The following is a 22,955-nucleotide window of genomic DNA, read 5'->3' on the forward strand; positions in this document are numbered from 1 at the left end:
CTAGTTTTAATTTGAAATTAAATGCGTGATGTTGTCATCATGGCATCTGATTCGAATGTTCGCCTTGGTCTTGATATTGTCCAGCCAAACGGCAAAAACGGAGCAACAATCTCCCAGTCAATCCAATATCTTGACATTCATATACGATTTTCTCAAGGATGGCCAGCAGAGATTGAATTCGGAGAACCAAGACAATGAGGTGAAGTTGGCGAAGGAATACGATTTCATTGTGGTGGGTGCGGGAACGGCAGGTTGTGCCTTGGCTGCGAGGTTGTCGGAGATACGAAATTGGTCAATTCTCTTACTGGAGGCTGGAGGTCCAGAACTTTTGCCCATGGATATACCCATGATGGCCCATCTCTGGCAAGGCAACCCTTATTTGGACTGGAACTATCGCACCCAACCATCGAAGGAATATTGTTTGGCCATGAGTGGCGCCCAATGTCATTTCACGCGAGGCAAGGTGATGGGAGGATCGTCGGTGTTGAATTACATGATTTATACCCGAGGTAGTCGCTGGGATTATGACAACTGGTCGAGAATGGGAAATCTGGGATGGAGTTATGACGAGGTGTTGCCATATTTTAAGAAACTTGAGGACTCAACGGTCCCAAATGCAGATGCCGGATACGTGGGTCATGGCGGCCCAGTGAAAGTGACTTCCATCAAATATCGCACACCCATTGCCAAGGCATTTGTCCAAGCCGTGCAGGAGGATGGTTTGCCTTATGTGGACTATAATGGCCGACATCAAATTGGAGTTTCCTATTTGCAGACCACCACGGATCAGAGTTATCGCTGGAGCTCAAATCGTGCATATCTTTATCCGCTGAAAGGGAAACGTCCCAATTTGCACATTCGGAAATATAGCCATGTGACCAGGATACTAATTGACCCCCACACAAAAATCGCGTATGGTGTAAGGTTCGAGTCGCAGGGTAAAATCTACGAAATTCAGGTCCGGAAGGAAGTCATTATCTCGGCGGGAGCCATAAACACCCCACAACTGCTAATGTTATCCGGGGTGGGACCCAGACAACATTTACAGAAACTTGGCATAGAATCCCTAGTGGACCTACCAGTGGGTCACAATCTCCAGGATCATTTGGCGGCAGGTTTGAATTTCCACAGCCAGGCCCCGACCCTTAAAATTTCGGAATTTTTTAATCTAAGTGTGATCCTAAACCTTTCAAACGGCCTGAGTCCGCTAAATCTACCGGGAGGCGTGGAAGCTTTGGCATTTCATGATTTGTCACAGCCCGGCAATCCAAATGGTTGGCCAGACATTGAGTGGTTTCTAAGCAGCGGTGCCCTCTACTCAAATCCTCGGATTTGCCAAAGTTTGGGTATAAGGCCAGACATTGTGGCCTCCCTTTACGCCAAGGCCATAGAAGAAGACCTCAATGTTTTCATGATCTTCGTTAAACTTTTGCGGCCACGCAGCAAAGGTAAAATCCTGCTAGCCAGTAGAGATCCAAAACAACCTCCCCTAATTTACCCGAATTTCCTCAAGGACCCCCAAGACATCGATACCCTGGTGCGTGGCATGCAAAAGGCCATTAATCTAATGGCCACACCAACAATGCGTCGTTTGAATGGCACATTTTTACAACAAAAAATTCCAGGATGCCAACATTTTCGGGACATCACCTCCCGAGGCTACTTGGAGTGTTATGTACGTCATCTAAGTTTTACAATTTACCATCAATCGGGTACGGCCAAAATGGGTCCCAAATGGGACAGGGAAGCGGTGGTTGATCCGCGTCTGAGGGTTTATGGTGTTCAAAGGCTAAGAGTGGTCGATGCCAGCATTATGCCCAGCATCATTGCTGGACATCCCAACGGGCCGATTTTTATGATTGCCGAAAAGGCAGCAGACATGATTAAGCAAGATCATGGAGAATTGTGAAAAGGTGGAAATAAATTGAACAAAAAATATTTTATTTGTTTAAAAAAATTGAAAGGGTAATATTGATATCGATAAATATAGAAAAGTTATTATCGATAACTTTTCTATACGGAAATGTTATTATCGATAACTTTTCTATTCGAAAAAGTTATTATCGATAACTTTTCTATGCGCAAAAATTATTATCGATAACTTTTCTATACGGAAATGTTATTATCGATAACTTTTCTATACGGAAATGTTATTATCGATAATTTTTCTAGGCGGAAAAGTTACTATCGATAATTTTTCTAGGCGGAAAAGTTACTATCGATAAGTTTTCTAGGCGGAAAAGTTACTATCGATAACTTTTCTAGGCGGAAAAGTTACAGAAAAGCTATTATCGATAACTTTTTGATACAGAAAAGTTATTATCGATAACTTTTCTAGGCGGAAAAGTTACTATCGATAACTTTTCTAGGCGGAAAAGTTACTATCGATCACTTTTCTAGGCGGAAAAGTTACTATCGATAACTTTTCTAGGCGGAAAAGTTACTATCGATAACTTTTCTAGGCGGAAAAGTTACTATCGATAACTTTTCTAGGCGGAAAAGTTACTATCGATCACTTTTCTAGGCGGAAAAGTTACTATCGATAACTTTTCTAGGCGGAAAAGTTACTATCGATAACTTTTCTAGGCGGAAAAGTTACTATCGATAACTTTTCTAGGCGGAAAAGTTACTATCGATAAGTTTTCTAGGCGGAAAAGTTACTATCGATAAGTTTTCTAGGCGGAAAAGTTACTATCGATACGTTTTCTAGGCGGAAAAGTTACTATCGATAAGTTTTCTAGGCGGAAAAGTTACTATCGATAAGTTTTCTAGGCGGAAAAGTTACTATCGATAAGTTTTCTAGGCGGAAAAGTTATTATCGATAACATTTCTCTACGGAAAAGCTGTTATCGACAACTTTTCTATGCGCAAAAGTTGTTATCGATAACTTTTCTATACAGGAAATTTATTATCGATAACATTAAAAGTTATTACCGATAACTTTTCTATACGGAAAAGCTGTTATCGATAACATTTCTCTTCGGAGTTAATATCGACAACATTTCTCTTCAGAAAAGTTATTATCGATAACTTTTCTATGCGGAAAAGTTATTATCGATAACATTTCTCTACGGAAAAATTAATATCGATAACTTTTCTATGCGTAGAAGTTATTATCGATAATTTTTCTATGCGTAAAATTTTTTATCGATAACTTTTCTATCCAGAAAAGTTATTATCGATATCTTTTCTATCCAGAAAAATTATTATCGATAAGTTTTTTATATGAAAAAGCTATTATCGATAACTTTTCATTTTTTCCCATTCTAGTTGTTATCGAATCTCATAAATTTGCAAAAAAATCGCTTAAATCGTTGTTCAGTTGTATGAAATCTTTTTCATCATCTCAAGCTAATATCTCTAAATAACAATAAAAAAAACTCCATTCTCGTCCAACTTGCTAATAGAATGCCTAATGGCCTAATAACAAATACAACGATTGACACTTAAATTTCAGTTGTTAAACTGAAATATTGAAGCGTCAACCAGTTATTAGATTGACTTGGATATTTTGTTTTTTTTTTTTTTTGTTTTTGTTTTTTGTTCTTTTTTGGAATATTTCTTCACACACAATTGGCCATTTTTAGAACATTAACACCAAAACGTGCCAGTATAATTTTTTTAACAATATTTTATGAATTTTTGTAAACAAATAGACCATAAGAGCATCGAAATATTTGAACTGAATTGAAAAGGAGATGTTATGCAATTGTGTGAATTATGAAGGGAATTTTCCTGAAGATTTATTGAATTTTTTAAATATTTTTTTTTATTTTTAATTATTTTTTTAGACAAATAGCTATTTCCTGAAAAAAAAAATTAAATTTATGCAATTGGGTGAACAATAAAAGGGAATTCCCTGAAGATTTATTGATTTTTTTTTAAGAATTTCTTTTAATTTTTTATTTAATTTTTAAAGATGAATAGCTTTTTCCCAAAAAAAAAAACATTAAAAATTTATGCAATTGGGTGAACAATAAAAGGGAATTCCATGAAGATTTATTGAATTTTTCAAATATTTTTTTATTTTTTTGTTTGCTCATTTTTATAGGTAAATAACTATTTACAAAAAAAAAAAAAAAAAAAAAAAAAAGAAATTTCAAAAAGAAATTTCTACAAATTTTCTTTTTTTTAAGGAATTTTTTATTAAATTTTTAAAGATAAATAGCTATTTCCCAAAAAAAAAATATATAACAAATTTATGCAATTGGGTGAACAATAAAAGATTTATTGATTTTTTAATTTTTTTTTATGTAATTTTTATAGATAGATAACTATTTACAAAAAAAATGTTATCAATTTCAAAAAGAAATCCCTACAAATTTTCTTTTTTAAGAAATTTTTAAATTTTTTTTTATTTAATTCTTAAAGATAAATAGCTATTTCTCAAATATATATATATATATATATACATATATATATATATATATATATATATATATATATATATATATATATATATATATATATATATATATATATATATATATATATATATATATATATATATATATATTAAAAATTTATGCAATTGGGTGAACAATAAAAGGGAATTCTCTGAAGATTTATTGAATTTTTTAAATATTTTTTTTGTATTTTTTATTTAATTTTTATAGGTAAATAATTGTTTACAAAAAAAAAAAATATTAAAAATTTCAAAAAGGAATCCCTACAAATTTTCTTTTTTTTCAGAAAATTTTTATTTTTTTTTATTTAATTTTTAAAGGTAAATAGCTATTTCCGAAAAAAATATATATTAAAATTTTATGCAATTGGGTGAACAATAAAAGGAATTCCCTAAAGATTTATTGAATTTTTTAATTTTTTTTATTTAATTTGTATAGGTAGATAATTATTTACAAAAACAATGTATTAAAAATTTCAAAAAGAAATCCCTACAAATTTTCTTTTTTTCAGAAATTTTTTATTTATTTTATTTAATTTTTAAAGGTAAATAGATATTTTCCAAAAAAATAATAAAAATTTATGCAATTGTGTAAACAATAAAAGAGAATTCCCTGAAGATTTATTGAATTTTTTAAATACATATTTTTTTATTTAATTTTTATAGGTAAATAATTATTTACAAAAAAAAAAAAATATTAAAAATTTCAAAAAGGAATCCCTACAAATTTTCTTTTTTTTTGTCCAGAAATTTTTTATTTTATTTATTTAATTTTTAAAGGTAAATAGCTATTTCCCAAAAAAAGGAATTCCTTGAAGATTTATTGTATTTTTTAAATAATTTTTTTTTATTTTTTATGTAATTTTTATAGGTAAATAACAATTTACAAAAAAAAAATATTAAAAATTTCAAAAAGAAATCCCTACAACCTTCCTTTTTTTAAGGATTTTTTTTTTATTTTTAATTTAATTTTTAAAGTTAAATAGCTATTTCCTAAAAAAAAAATATATTAAAAATTTATACAATTGGGTGAACAATAAAACAGAATTCCCTAAAGATTTATTGACATTTTTAAATACTTTTTTATTTTTTATGTAATTTTTATATGTAGATAATTATTTACAAAAAAAAAAAAAAATATTAAAAATTTCAAAAAGAAATCCCTACAAATTTTCTTTTTTTAAGAATTTTTTTTTTAAATTTTTTTTTTAATTTTTAAAGGTAAATAGATATTTAAAAAAAAAATATGCAATTGGGTGAACAATAAAAGGGAATTCCCTGAAGATTTATTGAATTTTTTAAATATTTTTTTTTTATTTTTTATTTAATTTTTAGAGGTAAATAACTATTTACAAAAAAAAAAATATAATAAAAATTTCAAAAAGAAATCCCTACAAATTGTCTTGTTTTTAAGAATTTTTTTAATTTTTTTATTTAATTTTTAATGATAAATAGCTATTTCTCAAAAAAAAATATTAAAAATTTATGCAATTGGGTCAACAATAAAAGGGAATTCCCTGAAGATTTATTGTTTTTTTTTTTTAAATATTTTTTTATTTTTTATGTCATTTTTATAGGTAAATAATTATTTACAAAAAAAAATAATATTAAAAATTTCAAAAAGAAATTCCTACAAATTTTCTTTTTAAGAAATTTTTTAATTTTTTATTTAATTTTTAAAGATAAATAGCTATTTCCCAAAAAAGAAATATTATTAATTTATGCAATTGGAGAGAATTTTTTAAATATTTTTTATTTGTTTTTATGTAATTTTTATAGGTAAATAATTATTTACCAAAAAAATATATTGAAAATTTCAAAAAGAAATCCCTACAAACTATAAAAAGGGAATTCCCTGATAATTTATTGAATTTTTTAAATATTTTTTTATTTAATTTTTATAGGTAGATAACTATTTACAAAAAAAAAATAAAAATTTCAAAAAGAAATCCCTACAAATTTTCTTTTTTTAAGAAATTTTTTTAATTTTTAAAGATAAATAGCTATTTTCCAAAAAAAAAAAAAATATTAAAAATTTATGCAATTGGGTGAACAATAAAAGGAAATTCCCTGACGGTTTATTGAGTTTTTTAAATATTTTTTTATTTTTTTATGTAATTTTTGTACGTAAATAACTATTTACAAAAAAAAAAAAAAAATTAAAAAATTCCAAAAAGAAATCCCTACAAATTTTCTCTTTTTTAAGAAATTTGTTAATTTTTTTATATAATTTTTAAAGATAAATTTATGCAATTGGGTAAACAATAAATGGGAATTCCCTGAAGATTTATTGAATTTTTTAAATATTTTTTTATGTCATTTTTATAGGTAGATAGCTAAAATATTAAAAATTTCAAAAAGAAATCCCTACAAATTTTCTTGTTTTTAAGAAATTTTTTATTTAATTTTTAAAGATAAATAGCTATTTCCCAAAAAAAAATATATTAAAAATTTATGCAATTGGGTGAACAATAAAGGGGAATTCCCTGAAGATTTATTGAATTTTTTAAATAATTTTTTTTTTATATAATTTTTATAGGTAAATAATTATTTACAAAAAAATATTAAAAATTTCAAAAAGAAATCTCTACAAATTTTCCTTTTTTTAAGAAAATTTTTTAATTTTTTTATTTAATTTTTAAAGATAAATAGCTATTTCCCAAAAAGAAAAAAATATTTAAAAATTTATACAATTGGGGGAACAATAAAAGGGAATTCCCTGAAGATTTTTAAATATTTTTTTTATTTTTTATGTAATTTTTATAGATAAATAACTATTTACAAAAAAAAAAAAAATATTAAAAATATCAAAAAGAAATCCCTACAAATTTTCTATTTTTTAAGATTTTTTTTTTAATTTTTTTATTTAATTTTTAAAGATAAATAGCTATTTCCCAAAAAAAAAAATATTAAAATTTTATGCAATTGAACAATATCCCTGAAATTTTATTGAATTTTTTAAATATATATTTTTTTATTTTTTATGTAATTTTTATAGATAGATAACTATTTACAAAAAAAAAAATCAAAAAGAAATCCCTACAAATTTTCTTGTTTTTAAGATTTTTTTTAATTTTTTATTTAATTTTTTAAGATAAATAGCTATTTCCCAAAAAAAAAAAAATATAAAAAATTTATGCAATTGGGTGAACAATAAAAGGGAATTCCCTGAAGATTTATTGAATTTTTTAAATATTTTTTATTTTTTTTTATTTAATTTTCATGGGTAAATAACTATTTACAAAAATAAAAAAATATTAAAAATTAAAAAATTAAAAATTTCCAAATTAAAAATTATTTTTAATAATTATTTTTTAAATTTTTAAAACATACCTCTTTGCCACCGAGAAAATAAAAATCAAATAATTTTTATATTTCATATTTTTTTATTAATTTAATTAATATATATATATATATTTTTTTATTATATAAATAATTATTTACAAAATAAATTTACTTTCTAAAAAAATATATTTTATATTCGGTATTATTTTTTATTTTTTTTTTTCTGGAAATTTTTTTAAAAAATAATTTAACTTAACTTAATCTTAAAATTTATGACAATGACGTAGGTTTTGTGAATTACATGTAAATGTCAATAAATTATTATTTAAATATTTTTTATTTATTTATTTATTTTTTTTTTTTTGAAAATAAAAAAATACAATTTATTAGCTGCTAATCTAGGGGTGTCTTAATAAAATATAAAACAGATACAAATAGCTTTAATAAATTATATTAACAACAACTAAGTGACTGGCTGGCTGGTTGGCTGACTGACTGGGCAATAAAAAACATGCCATTAAAATTATGGTAATTACTTTTTATTTTTATGTTACAAACAAATAAAAAACAAAAACAATTGCATTTATGATACACATGGCAACTCTCATAAAACTAGTGGTACAACAACGACAACAACAAAAAATCCCCCTGAACAGAATTTTGGCATGAGGTCGTGAGGTGAACCCACATTTATGACAGCCTTTTTGGGAGGTACTCAAAAAATTTTCTCTCTCCTCTCTTCCAACCCCGCTAACTCTTAACTGTATTCTTATACTCCGGATTGTGGAACCAATCCTCTTTGATCAAATCTGCCCCCTTTTCCCCAATCATAATGACAGGGGCATTGGTATTACCACTGCTAATGGTGGGCATAATGCTGGCATCAATAACCCTAAGGCCTCTTACACCATATACCCTCAATCGGGGATCCACCACGGCCTCCTGATCCCAGGCTGGTCCCATTTTGGCCGTACCACATGGATGATAAATTGTCATTGAAATGGTCCTAATGTGACACTCAATGTAGGCATCCGACATAAATTTATGTTGCTTACAATTCGGCAGAGGTTTGGTCCACAGCCTCGAGCCGAATTGTTTGAACACCTTGGCTTCAGCCACTCGCAGGGCAATCTTGGCGCCCTCTACCAAAACCTTGACATCCAAGGGATCATCAAAATAATTCGAGGTAATCAGGGGATAGGCAAAGGGGTTGGCTGAACGTAGTCGTACCCAACCCCTTGATCTGGGTCTCAGCAGTAGGGGTATAATACTCCAGGCATCCTTGTTGGCAATTGGCTGATAGACCTCCTGATACAGGGACTCCTTCAGACCCATTACCTTCTTGACCCTGGCTCCATTATCCGAATTTATACTAGCCGGGGCCATGTGGAACTGTATATCCGGCCAATCCAGCGATCTATTGGAATAAGGCGTATGGACAAAGGCCAAACCCTCCACCCCGCCCAAGGTGGTCATGGGACCCCTTTCCCTCAACACATATTGCATGGTTATGCCCGTGGGATTAAAACGATCCTGGACAATGGACACCGGTTTGTCGACCAAAAAGGTCAAGCCTCCCATGCCCACATGATCCTGCATATTTTCACCCACCGGCAGATCCTGCAAAACCTTAATACCCAAATCCTCCAAATGCTGTCGGGGGCCAATGCCCGACAACATCATGAGCTGGGGGGTATTTATGGCCCCCGCCGAGAGCACTACCTCCCTTTTGGCATAGACCCTCTTCACCTGGCCATTTTTCACAAACTCCACCCCCTTTACCCTCATCGTCTGCTCATCGATCAGCAATTTCGTGGCCTGCGAATTCAAGGACATGTGGAAATTTTTCCTATATTTTATGGGTCTCAAAAAAGCCTTGGCCGTGCTGCAGCGTGATCCCCGGCGCAGGGTACCCTGGGCCATCATAAACCCTGTTTGTATCTCCCCATTAATATCCCGATTTTCATAACCAATTTCCGTGCCAGCCTCCACAAAGGCCGCCACCAGGGGAGTGTGCCAAGGCGATTCTTGTACCGTCAAATAGCCTCCCTTGCCATGATAGGGATTATTACTCAAATAGGGGTTACGATTATCCTCCGATTTCTTGAAGTAGTGCAGCACACTGTCATAACCCCAACCCTCATTGCCCAGTGCCTCCCAGTGATCGTAGTCATGGCGATTGCCCCGCACATAGAGCATATAATTCAGAACACTCGAGCCGCCCAACACCTTACCCCTCGGCCAGTTGCAGCGATTATTTTTCATGCCCAAACATGATTTATTCGATGACTCGGTTTTGTATTGCCAATCCAATTTACTTAGCTGTAAATAGGCCGCCAGCGAGGGGACATCGGAAATTTCATTTTCATCTGGACCCGCCTCGAGCAGTAGGACATTCCATTTGCGTACCTCACTTAGGCGATTGGCTACCACTGCCCCTGCTGAGCCAGCTCCCACCACAATGAAGTCATATTCTGTATACAAAGTGGGTTGATCGAATACCCTTGACTCTGGATCCACCTGGTCATAGCGATAATAGGTAATGGTGGCCAGCAGGAGAGGTATGAGCCATAGGCCTGTGGTGACCACTCCAAATGTGGATTTTATCACAGTTGTAATGAATAGCAAATTGAAGACCATCTTCCTGTTGTCGAAAAGGGGAAGGGGAAGGACTCTCCAGGTAACAAGTTTCCAGGGGGAGGAGGGGGAAGCTCTTGAAGCAATTTGTTTCTCTTTTTTGGGGGTGTTTGATTTTTCTCTTCTTCGTATGCCTCTTAGAGTTTTTTGCGTTTGCTCATTGTAGCCAATGAGCCTGGAGACTTAACAGTGCAGCGATTCAGGTCTGAAAAGAGAAAGAGAGAGAGAATGATTATTGGTTTAGGTTGTTAAGAGATAAATTAAAATAATAATAGGGAGAGCGAAAGAGAAAAGATAATAATTCTTAAAAAAATATTTTTAACAAATTCACGTTTGAGAAAAATTAAAAAAAAAATAATTTTTAAAAAATTCACGTTTGGAAAAAATTCTTCAAAAAATAATTTTTAAAAAATTCACGTTTGAGAAAAATTCTTAAAAAATAATTTTTAAAAAATTCACGTTTGAGAAAAATTCTTAAAAAATAATTTTTAATAAATCCAATTTTGAGAAAAATTCTTAAAAAATATTTTTATAAAAATCCACGTTTAAGGATAGTCCTTGGAAAAATATTTTTATAAAAATCCACGTTTAAGGATAGTCCTTGGAAAAATATTTTTATAAAAATCCACGTTTAAGGATAGTCCTTGGAAAAATATTTTTTTTAAATCCACGTTTGTGGATAGTCCTTGGAAAAATGTTTTTAATAAATCCACGTTTGGGGATAATCCTTGGAAAAAATATTTTTATAAAAGTCCACGTTTGTGAATGGTCCTTAAAAAAATATTTTAAATAAATCCACGCTTGAGAAAAATTCTTAAAAAAATATTTTTAATAAATTCATGTTTGAGAAAAATTCTTAAAAACATATTTTTTAATAAATCCACGTTTGAGAATAATTGCTAAAAAAATAGTTTTAATAAATCCACGTTTAAGAATAATTGTTAAAAAAAATATTTTTAAGAAATCCACGTTTGAGAAAAATTCTTAAAAAAATATTTTTAGTAAATGCACGTTTGAGAAAAATCCTTAAAAACATATTTTTAAAAAAATCCACGTTTGTGGATAGTCTTTAAAAAATATTTTTTTAAAGATCCACTTTTGAGGGTGGTATTGAAAAAATATTTTTTAAAGATCCACTTTTGAGGGTGGTATTGAAAAAATATTGTTTTAAAAATCCACGTTTGTGTACAGTCTATAAAATATATTTTTAATAAATCCACGTTTGAGAAAAATTCTTAAAAAAATATTGTTTAAAAATCCACTTTTGAGAATAATTCTCAAAAAAAAAATATTTTTAAAAAATCCACGTTTGAGAAAAATTCTTAAAAAAATATTTTTAATAAATCCACGTCTGAGGTTAGTCCTTTAAAAAATATTTTTAAAAAATCCACGTTTGAGAAAAATTCTTAAAAAAATATTGTTTAAAAATCCACTTTTGAGAATAATTCTCAAAAAAAAAATATTTTTAAAAAATCCACGTTTGAGAAAAATTCTTAAAAAAATATTTTTAATAAATCCACGTCTGAGGTTAGTCCTTTAAAAAATATTTTTAATAAATCCACGTTTGGGGATAGTCCTTTAAAAAATATTTTTAATAAATCCACGTTTGTGGATAGTACTTTAAAAAATAATTTTAATAAATCCACGTTTGGGGATAGTCCTTTAAAAAATATTTTTAATAAATCCACGTTTGTGGATAGTACTTTAAAAAATAATTTTAATAAATCCACGTTTGTGGAAGGTTTAAAAAAAATATTTTTAATAAATCCACGTTTGTGGATAGTCTTTAAAAAATATATTTTTTTAAAAATCCACGTTTGTTGAAAGTCTTTTTAAAAATATTTTTTAAAAATCCACGTTTGTTGAAAGTCTTTTTAAAAATATTTTTTAAAAAATCCGCGTTTGAGAATAGTCATTGAAAAAATATTTTTGATAAATCCACGTCTGAGGATAGTCCTGGGAAAAAATATTTTTAATAAATCCACGTCTGAGGATAGTCCTTGGAAAAAATCTTTTAAAAAAAATCCACGTTTGTGGATAGTTTTAAAAATATTTTTTTTTTAAATCCACGTCTGAGGATAGTCCTTGGAAAAAATCTTTTTAAAAAAAATCCACGTTTGTGGATAGTTTTAAAAATATTTTTTTAAAAATCCACGTTTGTGGATAGTTTTAAAAATATTTTTTTTTAAATCCACGTCTGAGGATAGTCCTTGGAAAAAATCTTTTTAAAAAAAATCCACGTTTGTGGATAGTTTTAAAAATATTTTTTTAAAAATCCACGTTTGTGGATAGTTTTAAAAATATTTTTTTTTTTAAAATCCACGTCTGAGGATAGTCCTTGGAAAAAATCTTTTTAAAAAAATCCACGTCTGAGGATAAAAATATTTTTTTAAAAATCCACGTTTGTGGATAGTTTTAAAAATATTTTTTTTAAATCCACGTCTGAGGATAGTCCTTGGAAAAAATCTTTTTAAAAAAATCCACGTTTGTGGATAGTTTTAAAAATATTTTTTTTAAAAATCCACGTTTGTGGATAGTTTTAAAAATATTTTTTTTAAAAATCCACGTTTGTGGATAGTTTTAAAAATATTTTTTTTTAAAAATCCACGTTTGTGGATAGTTGTAAAAATATTTTTTTTTTAAATCCACGTTGCTGGATAGTCCTTAAAAATATTCTTTTAAAAATCCACGTTTGTGGATAGTCCTAAAAATATTTTTAAAAAATCCAAGTTTTTCGAGTTTGTTTTGTAATTTTTAATTTTTTCTCTTCTCCTCTTTTCAGGTGAGTGAGTCATCCCTCTGTTAAAAAACGAATATTTAAGTCTCTATCTCTGTAAGTAAATTAAATATTCCGAAAAAAGTGAACGTTTAACAATGTGAAACCACCTCGCAGCATCTCTGCATATTGCAAAATTTCAAATCGAATCAAATATTTGTCAAAAAAAACTCGCCGATCAAAACTACGTGACCATCTCTAAGCGTTTTGGTCAAGTCTGCTGCTCCGCTGTGCATAAATTTTGTTACGCATGCGCGGTGAATTGAAAATAAGAAAATGCAAATTTGTAAGATTCGTAAAAAAAGATTTGCCCAAGAAACTGGTTTCAGAGAGCGAGCGAGGAAGGGAGAACGAGAAAAGGTCGTTTGGGTTTTTTAAGGGTCTTTTCTTTTTTTTTTGAGAAATTGAAAATTTTGATTTTAAATGATTTTTGATAGAAAGTGATGTTGCCATGCCCCCTAGCCTCTGAAACTGGGTCAATGGTTTTGGCAGCGCCTTCGAACTTCTTGTTTATGCTCAAATTTGTTGGAAGTTGACGTTAACGTCAACTTCTTTTTCTTGCTGCTGCTGGCGTCGCTGCTGCCATTCAACTTTACTTCCGCAATAGTTAATTAAATTCCAAATTTTTATGTTACTTCCGTTATTTTTCTTAGATGGAGTTGTTGTTGTTGTTGGTTATTTTCATTTAAATAAATGCTAGTATTGGTTTTATCTTTAGTTTACCTTTAGTTGGTTTGTTGTCTTTGCTACCCCTGCCAATTTCTGCTAATTAATTTGTTATTAGCATTTATTTGTTTTAAACTTTGAAATGGAGTGTTGTTGTATTTTTTTTTTGTTGGTTCAGCATAACACACGAAGATGCTGTTTGCCCAAAATAGCCTAAAGGTTAATAAACTTCTTTCATGTGACTGTCATTTGGCTAGAATCTGCAATTTGTTTTCTTGCGTATCATATGACAACATTTGCAGCTTGTGGGATTGGAAATTTATTCATTCAACATTGTTTTTTTCTTAAAATCTTAACATTGACATTGGTATGGTTTTGTGGTCAAAGAAGCTATTAGCTATCAGCATATTTAACAGAATGTTCTAGTTTTCACCTTGAGGTTGGTGTAGGCCATTATTTGAATATTAGACAAATTTATTTTAGAAAAAAATTTGAATGACTTGGCAAGTTTCATTGAAAGTCGTTTAAAAGTTATTGGCTCTTCACGAAGTTGAGATGAATTGAAAAATATTCTAAAAATATTAAGAAAATATTTTTTTTTAAATCCGAGTTTTTCAATAGTCCTTTAAAAAATATTTTTTAAAAAATCCCCTTTTGTGGTCAGTCCTTTAAAAATGTTTTTAAAAAATCCACTTTTGTGGATAGTCCTTTAAAAACTATTTCTAAAAAATCCACGTTTGAGGATAGACGTTAAAAAAATATTTTTAAAAAATCCACGTTTGAGGATAGACTTTAAAAAAAAAATTTTTAAAAAATCCACGTTTGAGGATAGACCCTAAAAAATATTTTTAAAAAATCCACATCCAAAGATATTTTTAAAAAATCCACGTTTGTGGATAGTCCTTAAAATATTTTTTTAAAAACTCCACATTTGGGGATAGTCCTCTAAAAAATATTTTTAAGTGATCCACGTTTGTAGATAGTCCTGAGTTTTTTTAAATCCACGTTTGTTGGTAGTCCTTATTTTTTTTTTAAAATCCACGGTTGAGGATGGTCCTTAAAAAAATATTTTTAAAAAATCCACATTTGAGTATAGCCTATAAAAAAATATTTTTTAATAATTCACGTTCGTCGATAGTCCTCTAAAAATATTTTTAAGTGATCCACGTTTGATGATAATCCATAAAAAATATTTTTGATAAATCCACGTTGTTGGATAATCCTTAAAGAATATTTTTGAAAAATCCACGTTGGTAGATAATCCTTAAAAAATATTTTTGAGAAATCCACGTTTCAAGGTAGTCTAAAAAATATTTAAAAAAATCCACGTTTATGGAGAGTCCTTTAAAAAATATTTTTAAGAAATACAAGATTGATACAGAATTTGTATGTTCTTTAAAAAAATATTTTAAAAAATCCACATTTGTGGATAGTCCTTTAAAAAATATTTAAAAAAAAACCCCCATTTGAGGATAGTCCTTCGAAAAATATTTTTAAAAATCCACGTTTGTGGAGAGTCCTTTAAAAAATATTTTTAAAAAATCCACGTTGGTGGATAGTCCTTAAAAGAATATTTTTAAAAAATCCACGATGGTGGATAATCTTTAAAAAAAATATTTTTAAAAAATCCACGTTTGACGATAGTCCTTAAAAGAATATTTTTAAAAAATCCACGTTTGGGGATAGTCTTTAAGAATATTTCTAAAAAATCCATGTTTGAGGATTGTCCTTTAAAAAATATTTTTAAAAAATCCACGTTTGTGCATAGTTCCTTAAAAAATATTTTAAAAAAATCCACGTTTGTGGATAGTTCCTTAAAAAATATTTTTAAGAAATCCACGTTTGTGGATAGTTCCTTAAAAAATATTTTTAAAAAATCCACGTTTGTGGATAGTCCTTTAAAAAATATGTTTAAAAAATCCACGTTTGAGGATAGTCTTTAAAAAAAATATTTTTAAAAAATCCACGTTTGAGGATAGTCCTTAAAAAATATTTTTAAAAAATCCACGTTTGTGGATAGTTCCTTAAAAAATATTTAAAAAAATCCACGTCTGTGGATAGTCCTTTCAAAAATATTTTTAAAAAATCCACGTCTGTGGATAGTCCTATGAAAAATATTTTTAAAAATTTTACGTTTGAGGATAGACCTTTAAAAAAGATTTTTAAAAATTTCACGTTTTAGGATAGTATTTAAAAAAATATTTTTAGAAATTTCACGTTTGAGGATAGTTCTTAAAAAAATATTTTTAGAAAATCCACGTTTGTGGAAAGTCCTTAAAAAATATTTTTAAAAAATTCACGTTTGTGGATAGTTCTTAAAAAAATATTTTTAAAAAATATACGTTTGAGGATAGTCTTTGAAAAAATATTTTTAAAAAATCCACTTTTGTTGATAGTCTTTTAAAAAAATATTTTCAAAAAATCCACGTTTGTGGATAGTGTTTTAAAAAAATATTTTTAAAAAAAAACCCCATTTGAGGATAGTCCTTCGAAAAATATTTTTAAAAAATGCACGTTTGTGGATCATCCTTTAAAAAATATTTTTAAAAAATCCACGTTTGTGGATAGTCCTTTAAAAAATATTTTTAAAAAATCTACGTTTGAGAATAGTTAAAAAAAAAAATATTTTTAAAAAGTCTACGTCATTCGACATTCTTGAAATTCCAATCATGCTGGGCATCATCAAGCTATTATCGTGTCTACCAAGAATTTTAAACATCTGCAGCCAATGCGTTCTTGACTTTTGTTGAAATATTTATGAGTTGTTTTGAAACACACTCGATGCCATGGACGGCAGTCTTCTGTGGGGCACTTTTTAACTATCCGTATAAAGGAAAATACTTAAGCAAAGAACCTTTTTTTTCGCTCCTCATAAAAAAATAAACAAAAGACTTAAGAAACGAACTTTTTTCTACATGGGGTGCCTCAACTAAAGACTTAAGAGACAAACTGTTTCTTTTTTGATTTTGTTTCTCCCAAAAGTTGTAGGGGGGGGGGAGGAGGTGGAGAAACCAAAACCAAAGACTTAAGAAACAAACTTTTTTTTAATTTTGTTTCTCCCAAAAGCCTCTGGGGGGAAAACCAAAGACTTAAGAAACAAACTTCTTTACATATTGCTTCTGCTGCTGCTGCTGCAGAATAAAAGACTTAAGAAACAAACGTTTTGCGTGAATGGAATTGTTGTTCTTTCGAGTAACGGGGGTACTTTTTGCTGCCACAAACAAAAGACTTAAGACACAAACTTTGTATTTTTAATGTAACCAAGGCGGCTGCCAAAGTAAAAAGAGTTATTACTGCTGTTTATTTGTAGACCATTTAAAAATCGTATCTACGTCATCTCAGGGTTCTCTACTAAACGGTTGAAATTTTTTTTATCGAATAAATGACTATCCGTACACATAACTACAGACTTTACAGGCCATATGAAATGAATGGGAAATGCTATTTAAATTTATTTTTTGGCTATTCTGAGTTCTTATTTAGAGTTAAAAAAAAACAGACTTAGAATTTTTAGTTCTTGAATATTTTTCAATTTTATTATTTTTTATAAAATGTAGAAGGTTTTTGTCCAGTTTTCATTTTTATATCCTCTACCATAGCATAGAGGAAACTGGACAAAAGTCTCCTTCAATTTATAAAAATTATAAAATCCACCTCGAAGTATTTATATTCTTGATCAGAATAAAATTCTATGTCGATTTAGCAATGTCCGTCCGTCTGTGGCAATCACTCTAGCTTCCGAACAAAATGAAGTAGATTGATAAAATTTTACTCAAATGTATATTATGTCTGCAGGACTTTTGGTATTGAAAATGGGCCATGTTGGTCTACATCTTCGTATAGCCCCCATAAAACGGTATCTCCCGATATTTGGGGTTTTCATGATTTTAGAGACATTATTTACCGGAATTGTTTCAAATTTGGTATTTAAAGTTCGTAATAGATACTACGGCTTAAGACAGAAAATGGGCCATGTAGCTCTACGTCTTCGTATAGCCCCCATATAACGGTACCTCCCGATATTCGTTATTCTGCTGATTTTAGCCACATTATTTACCGGAATTGTTTCAAATTTGGTATTCAAAGTTCGTAATGGATACTACATCCTAAGACAGAAAATGGGCCATGTAGGTCCACGTCTTCGTATAGCCCCCATATAACGGCACCCCCCGATTTTCGGTATTTTGATGATCTTAGCGACATTATTTACCTGAATTGTTTCAAATTTGGCATTTGAAGTTCGTAATGGATACTACAGCCTATGCCAGAAAATTGTCTATGCAGGTCCACGTCTTCGTATAGCCCCCATTAAACGGTACCTCCCGATATTCGGTATTTTGATGATTTAAGCGAGATTATTTACCGGAATTGTTTGAAATTTGGTATTTAGAGTTCGTAATGGATACTACATCCCAAGTCGAAAAATGAGCCATGTAGGTCCACGTTTTCGTATAGCCCCATATAACGGTACCTCCCGATATTCGGTATTTTGATGATTTTGGCGACATTATTCACCGGAATTGTTTCAAATTTGGTTTTTAAAGTTCGTAATGGATACTACAGCCTATGCCAGAAAATTGTCTGTGCAGGTCCACGTCTTCGTATAGCCCCCATTGAAAGGTACCTCCCGATATTGGGTATTTTGATGATTTTAGTTACATTATAAACAGATTTTTTTTCAAGTTTCGCATTTGCATTTTTTAATAGCTTTTGATAAAAGTTGCAGGTCCACGTACGGCTACATTCGGTGATTTTAGAATTTTAACAGGAATTTTTAAAGGATTTTATTTTTTTTATTTATTTATTTATTTTTTTTTTTTTGAAAATTGACAAATTTGTTTTTGAAAATTGCCAAATTTGTACCAAATGTTGGAGGGTATTTAAATTTCGTCCAGGCAGAACTTACAGGTTTTTTTTTTTTTTTTTTTTTTTTTTGTAAAGAAGGGTGAAACCTCTTGATATTCCTCATCAAAATATTGGTAATTTGGACTGTGCCTCACAATTTTTTTTGTACCTTTCCCTGCCCACACCTGCATTTTTGTTTGTGAAAGGCCATGAAATTTATTGCCATCCTAAGCTCATTTACATAATTTATTTTTTTTTCCTATTTAAAATTAATAAGATTGTGGTTGGCCCATCCAAAACAGCCCAGATCAACCTTTGTATGGTCTAAAGGTCAATATGCATATTGTTCTGTAACTTTTTTTTGTTATAAATTAGTCATTCAACCGGATTAGTATGGCCCGGTGAGTTGGGTGTCAAAAAAAATTTCCAATAATTCAATTTCTTAATGGTCGGTTATTTATTTGTTTTTACGCACATTTGAGGGGAAAAAAAATCTTCCATTCCTAAATCGCTCAATGACAAACGGCCGAAAAACAACACTCTCTTTTTTGCGGTTGGTTTCATCTTTCATCATGACCAAGCGTTATTTCTATGTGTTTTGGATAAACCAAAAATTTTGGAAGAAAATTTTCCATAATCTCTCTCTGATATTAATTCATAACCATATCATCTGAATCCATTGTCTTTTTTTTTGGTTATTTGTTTATTGTCATCCCAAATCTGTATTCAGACTTTGATCCATAAAACTTCATAATTGCCAATGATTAGCAGGCGAGCCTTCCTCAATTCAAAAAAAAAAAAAAAAAAAAAAAAAACCAAAATTATTCTTCCGTCATTTGTTTTCGCAGATTCTCCATACCCAGTTTTTTCGCTTGTGTTCCAAAAAAAAAAAAAAAAAAAAAAAAAGAAGATTTGCCAACAAAACGTTAGCGGAATTTTTTTTGTTAGATTGTCGAAACAGGCAAATCGTGTTCATATTCTTGAATTGAATTTTAAAATTATTAAAAAAAATATATAGGAAAATAACAAAGTCCATGATTGATGATGATTGGCTGCATCGAATTGCTGATGAACGGCTAAATTGAAAATTAGTTCTGAGACACAAATTTGTAGTTATTTTTAGGAAGTCATGAAAGCGACTGTTTTCTTAAAAATAGATCTTAACTAGTTGCCGTTAATTTTGAAAAGGGGATAGGTATGGAAAGAATTAAGAAAAATTAAAAAATTAAAGAAACATTAAAAAAAAAAATTGCCATAGATATGAGAATACTGAGCTCCCCAAAAACCATTAAATGACCAATTTGAGCACCCCTTTCGGCACTCCCAAAAATGTTTTTAAATTCAATTTTCCAGCTCTTTGGTCACTCCAAAAATGCCTTTAAAATTCCCTTCTTTGGGAACTAAAAAATTGCTTTGAAATTTCTATTTTGTGAACCCTTTTAACCCCTTTGAAAAAATTCTTTCAAGTTCCCCTTTTTGGCCAATGCAAAAACTACTTAAAAATAAAATTGTTGAACCTTGGAAATACCTTTAAAACCCTTGCTTTTTTAGCTCCTTAAGACCTCAAAATATTCCTTAAAAAATCCATACACATCGTGCTCCTCGGGCACTAAAAAAATTTCTTTTTAATCCACCCGTATCAAGCTTCTCCGGCATTATAAAAATCCACTCCAAAATTTGAAAAACTTCAAGCGAAAATTCTTGGAAATGAATGCTCTCTGGGCATTCAAAAAAAAAAAAAATTAATAAAATAAAAAAATGTCTTTAAAATCCACGCGTATCAAGCTTCTCGGGGACTCCAAAAAGTCCACTCCAAAAAATCCCTCAAAAATCCACGCTTCTTGAGCCATTTAGGCATTCAAAAAAGTCCCCCTAAAATTCGCATTTATTTATGTCTTGGAGTACTTTAAAAATTCTTTTAAAAATCCATGCTTTTGAGCAAAAATTTCAAAGAGATTCTTAAGAAAATTTCTTAGAAATGAAATTGTTGAGCTCTCTGGGCATTCAAAAAAAAAAAAAAAAAAGAAAAAAAAAATATAAATAAATAAATAAAAAAAGTCTCTAAAATCCACGCGTATCGAGCTCCTCGGGGACTCCAAAAATTGCTTTAAAAATCCACTCCAAAAAAATCATTAAAAATCCACGCTTGTTAAGCCATTTTGGCATTCAAAAAATTCCCCCTAAAAATCCGAATTCATTTATGTCTTGGAGTACTTTAAAAATTCTTTTAAAAGTCCGTGGTTTTGAGCCCTTTCGGCACTCCAAAGATTATTTACAAGAACATTCTTGTTGAGCTCTTTTTGGTCACTCCTAAAATTATTTTAAAAATCCGCAATTTTTAGCCAGGCTTTTTGAGCTCTTTGAGTGCTCTAAAAATTATTTTAGAAATCCACAATTTTTGGGCACTCCAAAATATTCCCTTAAAAATCCACAATTTTTGAGCTTTTTCGGACACTTCAAAAATTCTTTTAGAAATTCTCGTTTATTGAGCTCTTTAAGCACACTAAAAATTCCTTAAAAAATCCGCCCTTATTTAAGTTTGTGGGCACACCAGAAATGTCTATAAAAATCCTGGCCTATTGAGTTTTTTTTGAAGACTCCAAAAATTCTTTTAAAAATCCGCGATAATTGGACTTTTTGGGCACTTTAAAATATTTATTTTATTTCCTTAAAAATCCACAATTTTTGAGCTTTTCGGGCACTCCAAAAATTCTTTTAGAAATCCTCGTTTATTGAGCTCTTTGAGCATACCAAAAATTCCTTCAAAAATCCGCCATCATTTAGTTTTATGGGCAGCCCAAAAATTCCTTTAAAAATCCTGGCCTATTGCACTTTTTTGGCTCTTCAAAAATCCTCTTAAAATTTTTTTAAGATCCAATCTAATTGAGCTCTTTGGTCACTCCGAAAATTACTTATAAGTCCACGCTTTTTGAGCTCTTTCGACACTCCAAAAATTTTTTAGGAATTCTCGATTATTAAACTCTATAGGCACTTAAAAAATGACTTTAAAAATCCCCACATATTGAGCTCTCTGAGCGCACAAAATATTCCGACATATTGAGCGCTTTGGCCACTCCAAAAATTCCTTCAGAAAAACAAGCTTATATTGAGAATTTGCGGGCACTCCAAAAATTATTTTGGAAATCCTAGCTTACAGAGCTCTTTGAGCACACAAAAAATTCCTTTAAAAATCCGTCCTTATTTAGGTTTATGGGCACCCTGATGAAATTCTTTTAAAAATCCTGGCTATTAAACTCTTTGGGCAATCCAAAAATTCCGTTAAATATCCAATCTTGTTGAACATTTTGGACTTTTCAAAAACTGCTTTAAAATCCGCCCTTATTGAGGTATTTTAGCACTTCAAAAATTCCCACTATTATTAGCTCTATGGACACCGGAATAGTTCTTTAAAAGTCCTGACCTATTAGCTCTTTGGACACTCCTTTGAGGCACTACAAAAAATCCTTTAAAAATCCACGGCTATTGACCTTCTGGATCTTTCCAATAACTCCTTTTCAAATACTTTTGAGCGATGAAAAAAAATTCAAGCTTTTTTGAGCTCTTCGGATACAGGTGGTCCTTTAAATAATATTTTAAAAAAGTCAACATTTTATGTTTTTAAATAAAATCCACGTTTGAGGATATTTTTAAATTTTCTTTTTAAATCCACGTTTGAGGATATTCTGAAATTTATTTTTTTAAATCCACGTTTGAGGATAATTTTAAATTTTTTTTTTAAATCCACGTTTGAGGATATTCTGAAATTTATTTTTTTAAATCCACGTTTGAGGATAATTTTAAATTTTCTTTTTAAATCCACGTTTGAGGATATTCTGAAATTTATTTTTTTAAATCCACGTTTGAGGATAATTTTAAATTTTTTTTTTAAATCCACGTTTGAGGATATTCTGAAATTTATTTTTTTAAATCCACGTTTGAGGATAATTTTAAATTTTCTTTTTAAATCCACGTTTGAGGATATTCTGAAATTTATTTTTTTAAATCCACGTTTAAGGATAGTCTTAAAAAATATTTTTTTTTAAATCCACGTTTGAGGATAGTCTTTCAAAAATATTTTTTCTTTTAATTCACGTGTGAGGATAGTCTTAAGAAAATATTTTTAAAAAATCAACGTTTTAGGATAGTTTCAAAACAAATATGTAAAAAAAAATATTTTTCAATTATCCGCGTGTTAATATTAAAAAAGAAATCAGGTTTGATGATAGTCCTTTAGAAATATTTTTAAATAATCCAGGTTTCAAGGTAGTCCTTTAAAAATATTTTTTTAAAAAAGTCCAAGTTTGAGGATTGTTCTTTAAAAATGTTTTAAAAAATCTACGC

The 22,955-nt window shown here is 29.6% G+C and overlaps 3 protein-coding genes across 5 annotated transcripts in view; 2 read left to right on the forward strand and 1 right to left on the reverse strand.

Annotated features, from left to right (window-relative positions):
- Positions 1-22,955, forward strand: part of LOC105261991 (flotillin-2) — a 525,605-nt gene that overhangs the window by 145,830 nt on the left and 356,820 nt on the right. The window lies entirely within an intron of this gene.
- Positions 32-1,919, forward strand: LOC101891545 (glucose dehydrogenase [FAD, quinone]-like). The gene has a single exon (XM_005188958.4). It carries the CDS (start codon positions 56-58, stop codon positions 1,907-1,909), a length of 1,854 nt encoding a protein of 617 aa, XP_005189015.2. The 5' UTR covers positions 32-55; the 3' UTR covers positions 1,910-1,919.
- On the reverse strand, positions 8,393-10,330 carry LOC101891720 (glucose dehydrogenase [FAD, quinone]). The gene has a single exon (XM_005188959.3). It carries the CDS (start codon positions 10,328-10,330, stop codon positions 8,441-8,443), a length of 1,890 nt encoding a protein of 629 aa, XP_005189016.1. The 3' UTR covers positions 8,393-8,440.

This window comes from Musca domestica, unplaced genomic scaffold, assembly GCF_030504385.1.
Source record: "Musca domestica strain aabys unplaced genomic scaffold, Musca_domestica.polishedcontigs.V.1.1 20, whole genome shotgun sequence".
Taxonomy (NCBI): domain Eukaryota; kingdom Metazoa; phylum Arthropoda; class Insecta; order Diptera; family Muscidae; genus Musca; species Musca domestica.

Bases quoted from the DNA above. Each gene is read 5' to 3' on its own strand.
- LOC101891720 (XM_005188959.3), bottom strand. From the start codon at position 10,330: ATGGTCTTCAATTTGCTATTCATTACAACTGTGATAAAATCCACATTT.
- LOC101891545 (XM_005188958.4), top strand. From the start codon at position 56: ATGTTCGCCTTGGTCTTGATATTGTCCAGCCAAACGGCAAAAACGGAG.